The 17,853-nt window shown below is 45.0% G+C and overlaps 2 protein-coding genes across 3 annotated transcripts in view; one reads left to right on the top strand and one right to left on the bottom strand.

The window, feature by feature from the left end:
• Window positions 1-22: 22 nt before the first annotated feature.
• Window positions 23-7,381, top strand: LOC104946554 (tuberin-like). Of its 2 annotated transcripts, XM_010772416.1 has the most exons (12): window positions 23-120; window positions 537-767; window positions 2,392-2,481; window positions 3,803-3,957; window positions 4,375-4,973; window positions 5,586-5,664; window positions 5,753-6,026; window positions 6,104-6,243; window positions 6,333-6,411; window positions 6,493-6,584; window positions 6,672-6,770; window positions 6,865-7,381. In XM_010772416.1, exons 1-12 carry the CDS (start codon window positions 75-77, stop codon window positions 7,024-7,026), a joined length of 2,046 nt encoding a protein of 681 aa, XP_010770718.1. In that variant the 5' UTR covers window positions 23-74; the 3' UTR covers window positions 7,027-7,381. The 2 variants fall into 2 exon arrangements, with proteins under 2 accessions (XP_010770718.1, XP_010770719.1); XM_010772417.1 differs by lacking the exon at window positions 2,392-2,481.
• Window positions 7,382-7,558: 177 nt separating this feature from the next.
• The window catches only part of pkd1a (polycystic kidney disease 1a), a 25,035-nt gene continuing 14,740 nt past the window's right edge, over window positions 7,559-17,853 (bottom strand). The window contains exons 18-23 of the mRNA XM_010772420.1: window positions 17,318-17,425; window positions 16,132-16,303; window positions 14,891-15,181; window positions 11,770-11,904; window positions 10,734-11,060; window positions 7,559-10,653 (exon numbers count right to left, since the gene is read on the bottom strand). Coding sequence (XP_010770722.1) covers window positions 9,637-10,653; window positions 10,734-11,060; window positions 11,770-11,904; window positions 14,891-15,181; window positions 16,132-16,303; window positions 17,318-17,425 — 2,050 coding nt within the window. The 3' untranslated portion in view covers window positions 7,559-9,636. The remainder of the gene's footprint in view (window positions 10,654-10,733; window positions 11,061-11,769; window positions 11,905-14,890; window positions 15,182-16,131; window positions 16,304-17,317; window positions 17,426-17,853) is intronic.

Genomic DNA, 17,853 nt, shown 5'->3' with positions numbered 1-17,853 from the left:
GCCTCCGAATGAAGATCTCTGCCCAGCCCTGACCGCCTCTCAGAGACAACCCCAGCCTGGCTGAGTTCATCCCCATGCTCACTCAGGGCTGGGCAGAGATCTTCATTCGGAGGCCGTCAGGTATGCAAACCGCACTTCACACAAAGGGGGATTTTATTCTTCATTGTGTTTGTGAACCTTGTGCTTTCATCTTTGTACCGTTAAGGCCGTCCTTGGTTTTTGGTTTTGTTGTTAACTTGAAACATCCACAAGGTTATAACACAAACTCTTAAATTTCTTTTTAACGTTTTTTTTTATTATCTAAGAGCACCCTGTTAGATTTGGAATCTACCTTCTATTGAACTTTTAGCAATTTTAAAATCAGTAAAACATCAAAAATCCCAATGAGTGAAGTGATTTTCAACATTAGACTCTGTGGACAATTGGTGGACGTCCCTGTTTACAGCTGTAGTACCGCAATAAATAATCTCAGAAAACAAAGGAAACTTTACCAGTAGGTGAACTTTCCTCCTGTCTCTCTCTCTCTGTCGTCCAAGGCAACACGAGCTGGCTGATGTGTCTGGAGAACCCTCCCAGTCCCTTCTCCTCGGAGCTGGGCAACATGCCTCTGCAGGAGCTCTCCACCGTCCTCATGGGGATGGAGGGGGTGAAGGAGCCCCCGGCCCAGACCGCCAGCGCCCCCGCCAGCACCGCGCCCCCCGCCCCCGAGCTGCCGACACACAGCAGCGTCGGAGGGAAGCCCAACCTGATCCAGCGCTCCAACACCGGTGAGGGAAACCTCAGAGTCTGTCGGTGGATGTTATCGAGGGCTGGGTATCCAACCATTTAAGATTAGAAAAATATATTTGTACTATCAATCACAGGGTTTTTATCTACAGGGCCGAACATTATAATGGTCCAATAAATGTAAATATACGCATGAAAGCATCCCGTCCGCCTGAGTGCCTGTCTTCATTGTAAGCATTTAATAGTGAGGTAAGTGCAAACTGCCTGTCTATATTCTATCTCAACCCGAGGAGGATCAATAGGCCAGGCTGGATTAGCTCAGGTCGTTGATCGTGAGTTCTCATGCTTTCTGAATCTTGTACCTTTGTTCATTGTCTCTCTTCCTCTGAGGGTTCTGCCTCCCCTTATGCATCTTCACATTTCTCTTGAGTCTTTCCCCTAGGATGGAGTCAGCAGCGGTGCTAAGGCACGCGGGCTGAGCAAAATGTGAGCGAGGAGCGCGTGGAACCTTTTAGTGTGTGCGCGTGCAAAGTGCGCCACGCCAAAATGTTTCTGTGGGTGTTTTTCAATGTCGAGAACGCTTCCTTGGTAGGACATGTCTTCCGAGTCACTTCCTTCAGAAGCGAGGCAATAATCCTTCCTAGCCTCGGAAAACGAGGAATGGTGGAACAGGTGTGCGTCAAATGCGAGGCCCCGCCTTAAATGGAGCACTATTCCCATCAAAGATTTGGAAAATGGTCCGTGCGCAAAGCATTGTGGGGACTTTAAGACCGCTGTGCAGCCTCTACATCTCTCGCTACGAAGGATGCCAGGCTCGGTAGAATTCCAAGGAGCCTGGACAGTCCTTCGGCGGGACTCGATGACGTAGCATCCTTGAAATAGTGGCTCTGGAGCATCCTTCCTTGACATTGAGAAACACCCACTGTGTCTGCCAGCAAAAGAAAGGCTCTTGAGGCCTAGTACATTCAGGGTGTTCCTCAATGTCGAGGACGCTTGCTTGGTAGCACATGTCTTCCTAGTCACTTCCTTCAGAAGCTAGGCAAGAATCCTTCCTGGCATTTGGAAAACGAAGAGTGGAACAGCAAGTTTGCAGGTGTGCGTCATATGAGAGGCCCCGCCTTACATTTTCCGCCACAGATTTGGTGAAATTGGTCCGTGCGCAAAGCATTGTGGGGATTTTAAGACCGGAGTCTACACATGTGCAGCCTCGAAATTTCTCGCTACGAAGTACGCCTGGCTCGGTAGAATTCCAAATATGCTGGACATTGGAAGAGTCCTTTGGCGGCAATCGATTACGTAGTATGCTTGAAATAGTGGCTCTGGAGCAGCTTTACCTGAAATTGAGAAACACCCACAGTGGCAATGTCTCAAGATTTAGCAAAATACACCTTTTATTGAACATAAAGTAACACAAATACTACAAATCCACATAACAAACAATCAAGAATCAAAAAGGGTCGACACTTATTATTATTTTAATACATAAACAATAAATAAATAAAGATTCTCCTCATCAGCCCATCTTTTTTCTTCTCTTCTTCTTTCAATAAGTCTTCTTTTCTCACTGCATTTGAGATATTTGTTTTCCTATGTTCTGATTGGTTTGTTTTCATGTTTTCCACCCTCACCCCCATGCTGGTTTGTCCCCTGCTGTCCCGCCTGTAGTGGGAGGGTCTCTCTGGTCTCTGGGTTCGGGCTCCGGCCCCCCAGGCCCCCCGGCCCCCGGCAGGTTGCACAGGAGCATTTCCTGGGCAGGTACCGTCCAACACATGTGTGCCCCCACAAGCCCCCCCCTCCAGAAAACTCCTGGAGCAGTGTATTTCTTCTCACTTGCACAATACAGTGATCTGCCAGCACAAACTTAAAGGGACATTTGATCGTCAGTTTTCACTAAATCCCCTTTAGTGGAAGTTAACATTTTGTTAAAAACCGTCAAAGATCAAAAGCAGCAATACTGTTTTCTTAATAATCGGTTTGAAAGCCAATGGGATATATATGCTTATCCTATTTTTTGATGACCATCACACGAGATACATGGATGATCTCCCTATTCTTGAGAGTGGTCTCAGAAAGAAACTATTAAGTGTATTTCCTAAAAATGTCAAAATGTTCCCTTAATTATAACTGTAATGTTATGTGTAGCAGTTCATTTGTCCATTTAGCAGACCCCCCATGCATACTTTTACCAGGTAACTCCACACGCCTGCTGCTTTACACTCTAAAATTGTGCAAGTGAAAGAATTCAGCATTTCTGCTTCACCCATCAGACTCCTATTAACCCGGGAGGGAGGGTCCTCAACAGAGATCTGTAAACTACCTTCATCGGATCAATCACTCCTAAAGATGGATCGTGATTCATTTCACTCCTTACCTGATTTGTTTTCCCCTCCTAATCCTCTTTCTCTAACTCTCTGTCACGGAAATATACTCCCAGGTTGAGCTTTTAACCTTTGACCCCCTCATGTTGTCAACAGGAAAGCCCAGACCTCATCTGACTAACACGCTCCTCCGTGCCTGACCTCTAAGAAGGGCGATAAAGAAATTTTTTAACACTCAAGTGTCAAAAAGACCTAAAAACGTCGTCTTCTCCTTTGAGAGTGTTCATTATGGGATGCAGGACTTGGTCTGGGCTGCTGTTGCAGACGCTGCAGTGTGTTTGGCTCCAGATAACCAACCAAACAGATGCATGATGGGAAAATCAAGTAGATGAGATGTGAATGAAAGCTGCCTGCTGCTCTCTGATCTCAGTGTCCGACTCATGATCACAATGTCGATTTATGTGCTCTCGTGTGTGTTTCCATGACTACCTTTTGAGTGTGTTTGATCAATCAATACAACTGATTTTCTTTCATGTTACCACGACTAGAATAGATTTGAGAGAGAATGTGTCAACAGTCTACTGACAGCTTTAATGACATTGCTGATTTTTCTATCTAACAGCTGTGTGTGTGTGTGTGTGTGTGTGTGTGTGTGTGTGTGTGTGTGTGTGTGTGTGTGTGTGTGTGTGTGTGTGTGTGTGTGTGTGTGTGTGTGTGTGTGTGTGTACACTTATGGTTCTTGCTGTGTCCTCCTGTAGATTCTGTAGTGGTGCTGGAGGAGGGGTCAGGGGTCACCGCAGCACAAACTCCTGATTGGCTCGAGAGTGAAGGGTTTGAGCCAATGCCGTCTGATCCCATCTTCATGTCTGCAGACAAGTTCACCAAGACCCCCCCCCCTGGAACGCTCAGCCGGGTAGGTAGTCGCTGCCATCTCTGAAATCTGCACTAATGTTTGCATCATTTACTATGGCGAGTAAACAAAGTACCATGTGTACCAACCTAGTAAACAATACGCACTGAGCAACATTCATTCACACACAGATTTTCTGCTCACACTAACAAGCTGTGAAAAGATGAAATTAGGGTTTTTCCACGCATGATCTGCTGATAAGAGATTAAACACTAGCTACTCTCTCTCTAAGTGGGGTTCCCCTCCCTTGCTACTGCATAACAAGCGGAATGCCAGCCAAATGGAGCACAGCCAGTATTTTCATTCAGAAGGATTTGTCCTTGAAGTTTTGCATGTCTTAGCGAAAGCTGTTTAGCTGAAACGGGATCCAGTGTTCTCTTTCCTGTTTTAAAATAGCCTCCTCTCATCTCTCTCCTTCAGTCCTCCTCAACCTCCAGTCAAGATGATGAGAAGTCCACACTGGAGGAAGTAAGTGAGGGAGCGATTCCAATCGATCAGCCCACTATGGGACCCTCCACCCCGGGCAGCCAGGGGCCTGAACTCCCCTTCCAGAGCCACTCTCCGTCCCAGGGCCACGGCCTCAACAAGTCCAGCTCCTCCCCGGAGCTCCAGACCCTACCGGAGGCCTTCTCCAAGGCAGCTCTGGAGTCTGAGGCTGCGCTAGTAGAACCATCTGCCCCCAAAGCCCCCGCAGACAGCAAGCCCCAGCAGCTGCAGTCTGAGAAGGAGAAGTTGGAGGGGGGCACAGGAGGGGACACTAATGGACTCGGAAGTCAGAGTCAAGGCAGTGACAGCCCTGTAGTGTCTTCTCTAGGCGGGGGAGCGAGGATGAGGTTGGAGTTTCCGGCCCCAGCGGCACCATCCGGACCCATCTCCCCCGGCGGAGGCCACCGGCCCCGGGGCCACACTATCTCAGTGTCAGCCCCCTCCTCCAGGAGGGAGAGGAGGACGGAGAGAGACTCATACACCAGCCGGCCCGGACCCAGCACCACAGAGAAGATCTCTGGACTCAGCCCGAGGTAACACCAGTCACATGACCTGCTGCAGCCTCTGGCGCCTCTTTCTGACAAATAAGAGAAGCGGTCTATCCTCTAAGTCAGCAAGCTCATCTCTGCTTTGATGTTAAGACCATGAAGAAAGTCTAATCATGTTTTACAGCCGAGGAATAATTGAATGAGTAGTTTGAATCTTCACTCGTAAAGTAATCAACATTTAAGTATGTTTTTCTGGGGGGTTTTATGTGTACTTTTCCTTTTTAGGTGATATTTATAGACAGATGCAGACACATTTTGATATATAATCTTAATATCCCATAAAAAGGTCATAACAAAGTCAAACTTTAGTATGTCAGAAACATTTCAAAGTATAGTAAGTCATTATGTCAATAAAAAGGATAGAAATGTCTTAGTCCATAATAGATCAAACATAGTGGGTCATAAACAAGTTAGAGTATTATGTCATAAAACATGTTTTTTATTTGTATGCCATAAAGTTATACTATAGTTATACCAAGAAAGTCATAGTAAATGATGCCTGAAAAGTGGTCATAAAAAAGTAATGGTATAGTATGTATACAAATACCATGTATCTATTCATATTAAAGGGAGTCTGTCTTCTTCTGTCTCCCGCAGCTTCGTCTTCCTCCAGCTCTACCACTCTCCTTTCTTCGGGAACGAAGCCAACAAGCCTCTGCTGCTGCCCAAAACGCAGGTCAGCTGACTGCTCTGGCTGACCTGGAAAATAAAAATAGACTTTTGACTCGGTGCCCTTCACAACGCTCTCTGTCTCTCTGCTGTAGGTGATCGACCGGGCCGTGAAGGTCCTGGACCAGATGCCTCCTTACGACACCCACAAGATCGGGGTGGTGTTCGTCGGGGCCGGTCAGGTCAACAACGAGGTCGCCATCCTGTCCAACGAGTACGGGTCCAACCGCTATGCTGCCTTCCTCACAGGCCTGGGCAAACTAATCCACCTGAAGGACTGCGACCCCGACCAGATCTTCCTCGGAGGGCTGGACCAGTACGGAGACGACGGAGAGTTCACCTACTGTTGGCATGACGACATCATGCAGGGTGAGCACCTTAATGGTCATTAGGCAAATATACATTTTTCCCGCCTGCTTGTTCTTAATGAAATCTCCTCTCTGCAGCCATCTTCCACATTGCCACTCTGATGCCCAACAAGGAGAGCGACAAGGGCTGCTGCAACAAAAAGAGACACATTGGCAACGACTTTGTCATGGTGGTGTACAACGACTCTGGAGAGGAGTACACGCTGGGCACCATTAAGGTACATGGGCAGACAGATACAGTACACGTGTGTCTCTGCTGTATATATTGTTTATTCATTCTCTCGTCTTCTGCTTCTCCTTCTATTAGGGTCAGTTTAATTTTGTAGAAGTCATCATTAAACCGCTGGATTATGACTGTAACCTGGTGACCCTCCAGTGCCGCAAGGGTGAGTCGATCACCGTGTTCCTCCGCTCATGTTCCTGGCCGTTGTGTTTTTCTTTAACTCCTAATGTTGCTTCTCTTTCAGACCTGGAGGGACTAGTTGACACAACGGTGGCAAAAATCGTTTCAGACCCCAACCTCCCTCTCTTAGTCCGACAGATGGCTCTGCATGCAAATGTAAGTCTTGCACCTTATCTCTCACTCTCAGCTCGAGTCACACGTACACACAAATCCATATTTACTCTTCTTCTTCTTCTTCTACAGATGGCCTCTCTGGTGCATCAGTTCAGAGCCAACCCATCTGATGCCTACGCTTCCAAGTGGCTGGCGAGGTTGCGGCACATTAAAAGGATCCGGACCAGGGTGAGAAGAGGCTCTCCTTCATCAATGTCACTGCTTTTATTCCAAAGTATTTGACCTCTTTAACCATGTGTAATGTCTCTCTGCTCTGTCTTAGGCCCAGGAGGACATCCAGTCTCGTGCAACTCCCGGCATCTCACTGACCCAGGGTCATATGCAACAAAACAAGTCCTTTCAGCAGAGCAGTCAGAACACGGAAGTTTCGGGCCAGAGGAAAAGACTTGTCTCGACTGTGGACGATTTTACGGACTTTGTTTGAATGGGTTTCTTGGCCTGGTAGAAACACACACACCTGCCTTAGAGCTGAGGTCGGTTTACTTTCAGTTCTGAGTGGAAGAATTCAAGATGACACGCTGATTTCAACTTTCCCAGTTTGTATCGGCAAGAGCTTCATGGTACCATAAAAGCTTATTTTGTGATGAAGTATTGATATGTGAAGACATTTCTGCATATTTTTCGAAAAATGCTAACGCTTTGCACTTTTAAAGTCTAATCCTAATGTTTCCGATGTGCAACATTAGATGAGTAAAAGCTGTACAGAACACTACGTTCGAGAGCAGGATGTGTTTGTTTGTGAGTAAAAATATGTGGAATAAAAAAGTGGAGATAATTTAGGTTTGGTATCCGGAATATGTGATTTGTTCGACCAACTAAAAACGTTTTTTTTTTTAAGCTACAGTATGACATCTTTAACATACTTCACTACTTATATTTTTTTGGACACGGTCATCACTGCTTGCAGCTTTAACTTATTGAACATTCTTCACAAAAAACTGTTATATCATCAACACTTTAGCTGTCAAACTCTTTATTTGACTTTGTCAAGTGCAAAAGCAGGAGAAGTGCTACAACTGCAAAATACAGACATGAGATACAAAGAATAGACAAATGTTTTCAAACTGATTTGTGATTTGTTTTAGGACAAAAAGCATCGTACCACACAAAGACATGGAGGCGGGCTTTGGCACTAGCTTGTTACACACAGAGCAGAATAAGAGAGCCAGTGGAGGCCTGCTGCGCTTCCTGGTGTTTAGAGTTGGCTTACTGTGAACACATATTCATATTACACACATTTATAGCTTTGGCTGTTTCTGTTAGATTGGAGAAATGTAAAACTTTGGGGTTTGCAACACCAGTGCTTGACCTAATCCATATGCTACTGCAGCACATAAACAATACTGATAATGAAAAGCAAAAATATATACACCACGAAGCACCAATATATACAGAAATGTACACACAGGGAGGAAGAAGGGTCTTTTTACTTGAGTCTGAACTGTGAGAATTCTTCGGAAATTATCAAGGGATTAATACAGGCGGAGTTTAATCGTAATTTACACTCTTTTCTCAAATTCTTTTAAAACCCATGAAAATAAGGGCGTTCACACATAGCTACCAATTTACGGCTGGGAGAAGGAAGATAAAGTCACCACCAAATGTTTCCTCAGATTATTAAAAGCACCTATGTTTTGGTTTCCCTGTCCAGGTTATGGGGCAAAAGGGTGGGTTCCCTGAGATCTGCCCACTGGACACAGGAAGTACGATTACATGTTAATAAAACATAACAAAAACAGGAATAACAAGCAGACAAAAGTACACACACACACACAAAGTCTAGCTGTGGCTGTAACACCTTGATAATACTTACTAGGATGTTATTATAATGTGTTAATGACAACATGAGAGTTAAATATGGCATATCAGCTCCATTAGGAAATAAAGTGCTAAGTACAAAACGAAAGGTTACTTGGCATGGTAAAACTCGGAATGCATACATAAGCTTTGGCAACGTTTATAGTTTAGATACAGTATGAGTGAAGCTGTCTCTGTTGGTTCGGACACCAAGCTTATTATTCAGGACCACAATACAACAAATAAAACAGAAAAAAAGTGCTTATCACAACCATATCGAACACAAAAGATAATCAGACTGGGAGTCAGTATAGCTTTATGATGGGAGAACTAAATGTTCCTTTCTGCTTTCTCAACTTTTGTCTAACGCTCTTCAGATACTTTTTCTCTGTGCTACGCCTCCTTCTCTTCACTACTTTTTTTCCATTTCTCCATACTCTGGACGGTTATACCTGCACCCGGAAGGAGAGGCTGCTGGGATCCCAACAGCCTTGTGTGCGTGTGTTTGTGTGTATATGTTTCCTCTCTTGTACCTCAGTGGAGCTGGAGTGGATGGCGCGTTACATTAGCGTGTCTGTGCCTACAGTGTTATTTCCATGCACGTGTACACCTGCATGTGCTTATATCTGTGTGCCTGCATGCAAACTAAGGGTCCATGAAACACAACTATTTTCAAACAGGCCACAAGTACCCATGGTGACCGAAATATACAATATAAAAAATACGAACACGGACGACATAGCTGAGAAATCAACGTGATTTTTCTGAGATACACAAAAAGTGGGATGGCGTAGTTGTAATCCTTGGGTGAGTACGTTCATGCACTCTTGTCATTGATGACCCCATGTGACCTCCAGGGTCACATGGGGTCATTTTTAGTCCGGGGAAATGAGGAATAAAAGCATTTCTTGGTGTCAATGTTTTACTTCACTGACTAAACCCAGCTCAGTTAGCATCTGGTTCCCTGCACCTAGCTTCTGAGAGTGGGATTTGGACGGATTTCTGCTTATAAACCTGCAAAGTATTTTTACTGCTTTCTGTTCCTCCTTCATCGCCCCATCTGCTGTCTCTGGGATTCTTCTTCTTCTTTTCTTTCTGCGCTTTCTAATCCACTCAGTTCTCTCTTCCTGGGTCTAGAGAGGGGCCCCTCGGGGACAGAACCTGCTGCCCCCGTCCTCCTCTCGTCCTTAACCCACATTTTTTCGACATCTTCTTTTCACAACCATATCAATGCTCCTCAGGTTTTGGGCTGTCCGGGGCCCTGCCTGTCTAGGTTTGGGTGCACCTTGTTTTTGAGGGGTGGGGGTTTACGTTTCCGCTTGCGTGTTGGAATGGTGGTCGTGTGAGCCGGGTGGTTGAACAGGCTGGAGGAGGGGGGCTCCCAGTCCCGGCTACTGGGCGTAGGAGCAGGGGTGGGTGGTGAGGAAGGGGTAGGAGCAGGGGTACATGGGGGTGCAGAGGGGGGTTTGGGCTGCGGGACATGAGAAGGGGGAGTGATTTCTGAAGGGACAGGTGAAGGGGGGGTGTCAGAGGCAGGTTTGTCTGCGACCGGTGTAAGTGGAGGAGCACTGACTGCTGGGGGAGCGGGGGGGTGTGCAGCGGCAGAGGAGGGTCTGGGCTTCAGAACGGGAACGGGTGTAGCTGCTGGAGTGTTTTTTGGGTTGACGGCGGTGTTTCCATCGTCCTTCAGAAGTTCACTTTTATCCGTCTTTTTCCCCTTTTTGCTCCCTTTGTGTTTCTCCTTGCCGCTCTTCCTCCATCCAGCGGAATCCTCGTCCTTTCCTCCCTGTCCCGCCTCGCTCCTCCCTCCCTGACCTCCCCTCTCTGTCCCTCTACGCCTTCTCTTCCTCTGGGTTTTCTCCAGTCTACACTCAATATGGTACAGATCCTCTGTTGCCATGGTGACGCGGTCAAGCTGTTGCAGCAGGGCGTCCAGGGTGGGGTGGAGCCTCCGCAGAGACGCTTCGGTCTCGGCTCTCTCGCGCCAGCTGGTGCTCCCCGTCTCCACCCCCGGGCCGAGCCCCAGACCCAGGCCCAGCCCGAGGCCCAGGCCGATCCCCGGGGCCTCCGTCAGGCTGCAGGGGCTGGAGGAGGCTGGGCGCCATGAGGCCTCAGAGCCCGCATCGATGCTGTCGGGTGATGGAGGCGAGTCGGGACCGTCCAGCGGGGGGAGGCAGAGGGACTTACAGTCGCTGGTGGAGGACGCACGGGAGGGGGGGAGCTCCATGCCCTCGAAACGTACCTTGTGACGAAACTAAGGAACAGAGAAGATGGAGGATTAGGGGACATGTGAGGCGTAATGCATTTCTTTCTGCACTATAGAGAAGCATGTACCTCCTTGGCCCTGCTGAGTCCCATCCACATTTTGAGCCGCCTGAGGAACAGCTCGACCATCTCGTAGTCCTGGAGATCCACCGCGGGGCGGTACAGCTCCGCTCGGGCGCGCCGGTAGTTCCTCAGGATCACCGAGGTGACCAACCACAGCAACACCAGCCGCAGCACGGCGAAGCTGGAGTGGAACACCAGCGCAGAGACGCTGCTGGAGGGGCCTGTAGTCCCCCAGCTGGGTCGCCATGACAGCAGACCGCGGCCGCCAGCGCCTAGCAACGACAGGCAGGCGGAGCTCACACTGCCGTAGCCGCCATACACCGAGTGGAGGAGCTGAAGGAGAGGAGAAACAGGAGGGAAGTGTTCAAGCAGCTAGTTTTTCATAGTGCTTAAAAGCCAATCACAACAGAGGCCAATAAAAAATTGCTTCACTGCAATGATCAAGAAAACTTAGACTTAACTGTGTGTAATAAAAACAAACTTAAATAATTAAATCTTTAATGGTAGCTGCTGGAGAGCGAAAAACCCCAGAGTTGTGTGAGGCATTTTAGACCCATTGGAGGTGAGCCATACTCAAGACAAGCAAGTAAACAAAACATTGTGGTGTTTCTGGAATGATGACACAAATACGTAGATAAAATAGTTTTTACGGGATACAGTGTTCTGTTGTTGGTAACATTGTGTATACAATCAAAGCTTTCACTCTGGTTTTATAAATGTTGAATAAATGTCCTCTTTCAGTCATTTAGCAGCACAGAAACCGTGTGGCTGCCATGATAGTTGTTCTAACACAACATCACACTGTGTCATGCTCTCTGTGCTAAAGTGAAGGATTACTGGAGACACTGTTGACTGTCACTGTAAAGAAGGTGTGGGCAGTTATTATCTCAACAGAGAAAACCTTACCATAGAAGGTAAACAAACACGTGGGCGGTTATTTTCTTGTACGTTGTGTACTATGTAAAACTGTGTAGTATGTTTGTGTGTGGGGGCGGAGGAGCGAGAGAGAAACAGAGGGCAGGAGTAAGGAGTAAGGTCTGACCAGGTGTCCTGCGTGAGAGTAGGCCAGCAGCAGCAGCAGTAAGGCCAGCGCCATGCCCAGCAGCTCCCAGACGGAGCGCCGCAGAGCTCTGCCAAACACAGCCCACTCCCTCAGGAACCGCAACTGGTGGGACGCCTGGGGGGGTACACAGGGAGAGGGGGAACAATTATAATAATACAAAAAAAACATTTGATACAAAAACGCAATTAAAAAGACAATAATATAGTAATAGTATGTTTAAAAAAGTCACATTATAACACTCCATAGAAAAACCTCTTAGTAGCAAGGCATCAAATATTCATAGAGTCATAGTTTGTAATGAAAAAGATCATGAACAATGTCACACAGTCACGAAATGTCATTGTATAGCATGCCATACATTTCTTTAAAAACCTTTATAGTATAAAATGCCCCACAAAGAAAAGGAGGCTTGTGTAGAAAAATGACAGTGTCTCATACAAAAATCATAGTATAGTATATAATGATGATACAGCATTCCCACTATCTGTTATGCTACGCACACAATTATTTATTATTCCGCCGGGTGATTTTGCGCTGCTTCTTCTCCGACATTGAACATCGCAGAAACTCCGTTCAAACATCAAAACGTTCAGCTCGGTCGGGAATCGATGGCTATTACTTATATCATTCATAACTTTCATAATTCCAGAGATACATCCCATAATACATCCCATTTTTTACATGGAAATCAATGGAGAACTCTTCAGACTTCAACAATCTTTATGCAACTTCAACTGCTAACTGCTCCTTCATGCTAACTTTCACTCAGAAACCTCATACCAACTTTAAAATGTTACACATCTTTCTGACATTATTCGTGTAACACAACTTTTAAATCTGATTCTTACTTTTACAGATATTAAACGTTGTTTAGACCTTGGTAAAGAGGCCTTCTTCAGATTTTAGAATGTGTGATGTCACAGCTAGAGTGGAGGACAGATTTAATTTTGCCTTCATATTTTCATTTAAACCTGCCATAATTCCCAAACCTACATTCCTGAGACATAATTTTTCATGACAAACGTAGGAAAACATCTCGTAGATTGAAAGATTTAAAAAAATGAAGCAAAGATAATTAAACAAAATGCCTCTTGAGGGCATGAAGTGACAAAAACGCTCAACATGTCTCCATTAAACCCCATTGTAAATTCAGCCTGACCTTTCCCCACCACAGCAGCCGCACACCTTTAGTTAATCTGCCAAAAAGGCCAGAGTATTAACCCGAAAGTACACAAAAAGTACACTTCAGATGCTCAAGTTCCTTGACATGCTTCACGCTTGGAAATGTCACCGATATCTGTTACGGTTCTTCAACAAAACGTTCACATGTAACAGGTTTATCTCTCATTCAGAACAATGAAAATGCTTTCCTCTCACTAATCACCATAAAAACCTTTGATCTCTGGACACGTCGTTAGCTCAAATATAAACACCTGTGTCATGGAACACGATGATGTCATAACTCCCATTGACATAATTGGAGCAGCAGACTAATGACGTGGTCACTGGAGTTTAAGAGACTTTCTCAGCCTATTATTTTCTGTCTGATAGAGACTTCATACTGACTTCAACGTGTTCCACATATTTTAGACATTATTGGTGACGTATGCTTTTAGTTCTAAAGTTTTCAGTTCAAATATTCTGCTAATTTTTCATGCATTTAGACTTTTATTTTCTTGTTCTTATTTCACATTCAAGTCCCCTCTATTCATGAACCCTTTAAAGTACTCAGCCACACCACTTATATACCACGTGTGACTGTTGCTATGTGAGTTAATCTTTCAAATACAAGGTTGCTTGTTTGATTCAAGCACTTGTAGTCAATATGTCAAGGTATTTATCCCTAACATTTTATCAGCTAACTAATGACACACACTCAGAGGATCTTTATAAACGTATTAAGTATCGCACATCTTTAAACATGACTCTTATAAATCACTTTTAAAACCAGCGATGCACTACAGTGTCAGCTTTTCTAAAATAGAAACTTCAATGTTCACATCTTTCTAAATGATTCTACTTTTCAATGACCTACAAATAATCCTAATAATAATCCCATTTTCAATCTTCCAACTGTTCATGTTTGTTGGTCAATCAACAAACCTGTTACAAAGGTATTGTTCAAGAAATTTGAGCCTTTGCCACATTTATTTGATCACCATGGAAACCTTTGATCTCTGGACACGTCGTTAGCTCAAATATAAACACCTGTGTCATGGAACACGATGATGTCATAACTCCAACTGACATGGCCAGAGGCCAGCAGAAAGCTTCAGAAATAAATCGCAGTTACTGCTGGTGCGCTGGCCTCCAACAGCGTTTCACGGTCAATTATGCGGTCTCTACAGATGCTCGTTAGCTCCATGTCATCACTCCACCTGACATGCTCAGAGCAGCAGACTTCAGATAGAGGTTAACGGTCCTGCCCTCAACAGCTCTACGTCAATTATGGGGTTTCATCATATGCCGTTTCTATGGAAACGCATCCCTCGCCATAAAAGACGATGTCGCTATAACTCCTATGAAAATGTTCAAAAAGTGCTCAAACTTCACATGTGTGCTAACAGTCCAGCCGTGAAGACATCTACGGGACAATTTTGAGATTTCTTAAAATGCCATTGCCATGGCAACACAATGCTCGCCATGAAACACGGTTTTCTCATAACTTCAGTGAAAATGCTCCAAATGGCCCAAAACTTCACAGGTTTGGTAACGATGCAGCCATCAGCGCATCTAACTGTATTATGGGATGTCATCAAATGCCGTTGGCATGGCGACAGATCATTCACCATCAAGTTAGTTCAAAAGTTTGCAGTTCAAATATTCTGCTGCTTTTCCAAGCCTTTTTACTTTCTTTTCTTCTTTCGTCACACATTCAAGCCCCCAGTGTTCATGTATCATTTCAATCTAAATTCTTCACTTTCTTCTTACACATTACATTTCAGCATAGCAGTTTAGCGTCAGCTTTTCAGCATAAAGCATTCCCACAAGCAATTTCTTCAGGAATTGCATTCTCTAGTTTAGCTACTACCTGTAGAATTTGTGACGCGTTACATGTTTTTATTTTATTTGTTTGCTTTCCTTGGCCCTTCTCTCTCACCTTGAGCACCAGTATGAACAGCAGCAGGGCCGACATGGCAGTGTAGGTCTGGCTCTGTCGGGCCAGAGGGAGGAAGTCAGTGAAGGCATCCCGCGGCTGCTTCAGGTACGCCGCCCACTGCTGCGTTGCCATGGTGCAGCGACTCAGGTGCAGCCCGCACACACAGGCTGCCAGGGCCAGTTTGCAGAGGCCCAGCAGCCTCCAGGTGGACAGCAGGTACACATAGCCCTCTCTGAGGACCCCCAAGCCCCCCCGCACCAGGAAGTACAGCACCAGGGCGAGAAGGACAATCTGAAAAACAGGGGGGGAAAATGAAGATGATTTATATCGAACTGACAAAGCCAAGCACAAAGGGAAATAATGTACAGCAGTTATACTCAATAAGTGCAATTATCACTTTTATGTGAAAGATAACCTTTTTTTTTAATAATTGTCCCAACATTTTTTATAAATGTTTCAACACCATAATATGTTACTTATGACACTTGTTTTCTTTTAATTGCTGCAACATATTTTTTGCCAATTTTTCTATAACTAATGTTTTTCTTCCCTCCTTATATGTAATAAGTTAGGTCCCATGACATGCCTTTCCGGTTATTACCCGTCCCCTTGTGTGTTATGTAGCTTTTTATGCATAGGGTTGTACCCTGTAGCGGAACACAGAAAATACCTGTCTATGCTGCCCCAGAACTCCTCGTTGGAGATTTATCTTTTTCCATTTTTTTCTTCCTGGTCACTGTGACGTAACGACGACCCAAATGGACCAATCAGCTGCAGCTCCGCGGATTTCTCAGCCTGAGACGGCGGGACGCTGCGAGGCTGTGAGTGTGTGTGTCTGCTCACACACAGACTCACAGCCTTGCCAGGCTGCAGGTGTGTGTGTGTGTTCGGGCTGGGTTTCGCTGTGTCTTGCTGACCCCACGCAGCAACTAAGAAACCACACCAGTAACCCAGCTCACACTGTCCGCTCATCGCAGCAGCGAGACTCGCAATGTGCCGCCAACACGGCACCCAGACCCCATGCAGCATTCTCATCTGTTTGTCATTACTGGTGTCATTTTCTGGTTGCTAACGCCATTGTAACACATAATCACTGATGTTCCGCTGTAACGGTGGTTACTCATCAGAACAGAGTGGGCGAGCTGACTAATAAAGGATTTCTGATTCTGAAGGTAACAGGTGTATCTAGGTGTTTTTTGTTATCATTGACATTTTGATGGACTTTTGTTGCCAGGGGTTACCATGAGAAGGAGCTGAAGGTCCAGGCCTGTGATTGGCCACAGAGTGATGACATGGAGGTCAAGGCTGGACTGGGCACGCTCAGAAACTGGAAACTCAAACAGGAAGGAGAAGACGGCCAGGAGGTTTGTGTTGATGTTGTAGAGCGAGAACTCCACAAACACAGCACGGGTCCTACGAACACACACACAAACAAACACACACACACTTAAAGAACTAAGATAAGATCAGAGGTCAAACCTCATAAACTGCTGCTCCCAGACCACTAAGACTATGCTGAGACCAATTGAGGTTCTCTACTGTATAAACAAACCTTAAACGTTTGTGATAAGAAGTCATTAAAAAAAATTGCACAATACTGTCCAAATACAAACTCCTAAGGTTTAAGCTCGGCCGTGAGCAGAGTGGCAGAAAATCAAGAGCTGCACTTAATGCAGATATAACCGTCCCACTGAGGCGCACTGGCTTTGCACAAACTGCATTTTCATTTACGGCCATCAAACTCTGGAATATTCTTCGAGCTGAGCTTAAAACCTACAACATGAATTACACTGTAATCTGATGCATGGTCCTTGTTCAAATACAGACATAAATAAAACAAAATAGTTCAGAGGCACCTCCTGTTTTGAAAGAACATGTTTTCTTAAAAGTCAGTTGTTTTCATCACATGAAGTTTTGCTTCACATGACAATAAAAACTGTTTTGATGACAGATCCCCGCTGTGAATATTTCCAACCTCACACCAAAAGTGGTATTAACAACCAACATTCTTTTGTGTTTTATTTTAATGTTTGATGTTTTCATGGGGGACTTTTTAATGACTGCAGGCTGTAAAACACATTGCACTTCAGGGACAATCAAACTTAACGGATACGCATGGTTCTGATTTATTTCAATCATTGTGAAATTGTGAGCACAAGCCCGATTTCTAGTCCCTGACATCTGGCCTCTGGACTTTCTTTAAGCAGTGAGATCAGCGCTCATAACTCTGTTTTTTAAAAGCATAACATTTTTTAAATAAACTAACATAAATCATTTTTTATTGATTTTATTGCCTTGGACTACGTATTTATTATCTGGCAGTGCTCTAGGATTTTATTATTCTCAGCTCTTTGCTTTTCTTTTTTCAATTTTGTGAAACCCTGATTCAGTTCCTGTGTTGATTTCTAATCTGGTCTCTCTGCGTACCTGTAGTCGAGCCACTGGAGCTGCTGCAGTTGCTGTAAGGAGGAGGAAGCCTCCTGCAGGGTCCTGTTCAGCTGGAGGACCACGTCTCCTCCGTCATAACGCCACGTACTAGAAAGACAAGTGGAAGGAGACACAGAGGACAACAGAGAACATTTGAACCCTGTGAGGCCTCACACATCAAATTACAGCCAGAACACTCTCATTTTCTGAAAGAGATCATTGCGCCTTTGCCAAAATACAAAAATACTCTATTGACCAAAACAATTGTTTTTTTGGAAACAAAAATAAATATTCATCAGGACATTTGGAACATTTGGAACAATTCATCTGATTTGGTTCTTTGTTTTTTTCAAATAGGAACGTTTCACAAGCTCTTTATATTGCAAAAAAAAGGAACGAAACTACTTTTCTACAACCTTATTTACATTTCGTTTAAGGACAAGTACATTTAATAGCACGTCTTAGCATTTTGGGCATCGGTTATTTGAAAGTTCATAGGGGACAGAATATGTCCTCCAATTCAGGACTGTCCGTTA

Source organism: Notothenia coriiceps, unplaced genomic scaffold (assembly GCF_000735185.1).
Source record: "Notothenia coriiceps isolate Sejong01 unplaced genomic scaffold, NC01 NC01_scaffold00011185, whole genome shotgun sequence".
Classification (NCBI taxonomy): Eukaryota; Metazoa; Chordata; class Actinopteri; order Perciformes; family Nototheniidae; genus Notothenia; species Notothenia coriiceps.
This window is presented reverse-complemented; position numbering and strand designations above follow the sequence as displayed.

Coding starts and splice junctions, on each gene's coding strand:
- LOC104946554 (XM_010772416.1), top strand. CDS start 75: ATGCTCACTCAGGGCTGGGCAGAGATCTTCATTCGGAGGCCGTCAG. Junction 768..2,391: donor GATCCAGCGCTCCAACACCG/GTGAGGGAAACC, acceptor TCCCGCCTGTAG/TGGGAGGGTCTCTCTGGTCT. Junction 6,244..6,332: donor ACACGCTGGGCACCATTAAG/GTACATGGGCAG, acceptor TCCTTCTATTAG/GGTCAGTTTAATTTTGTAGA.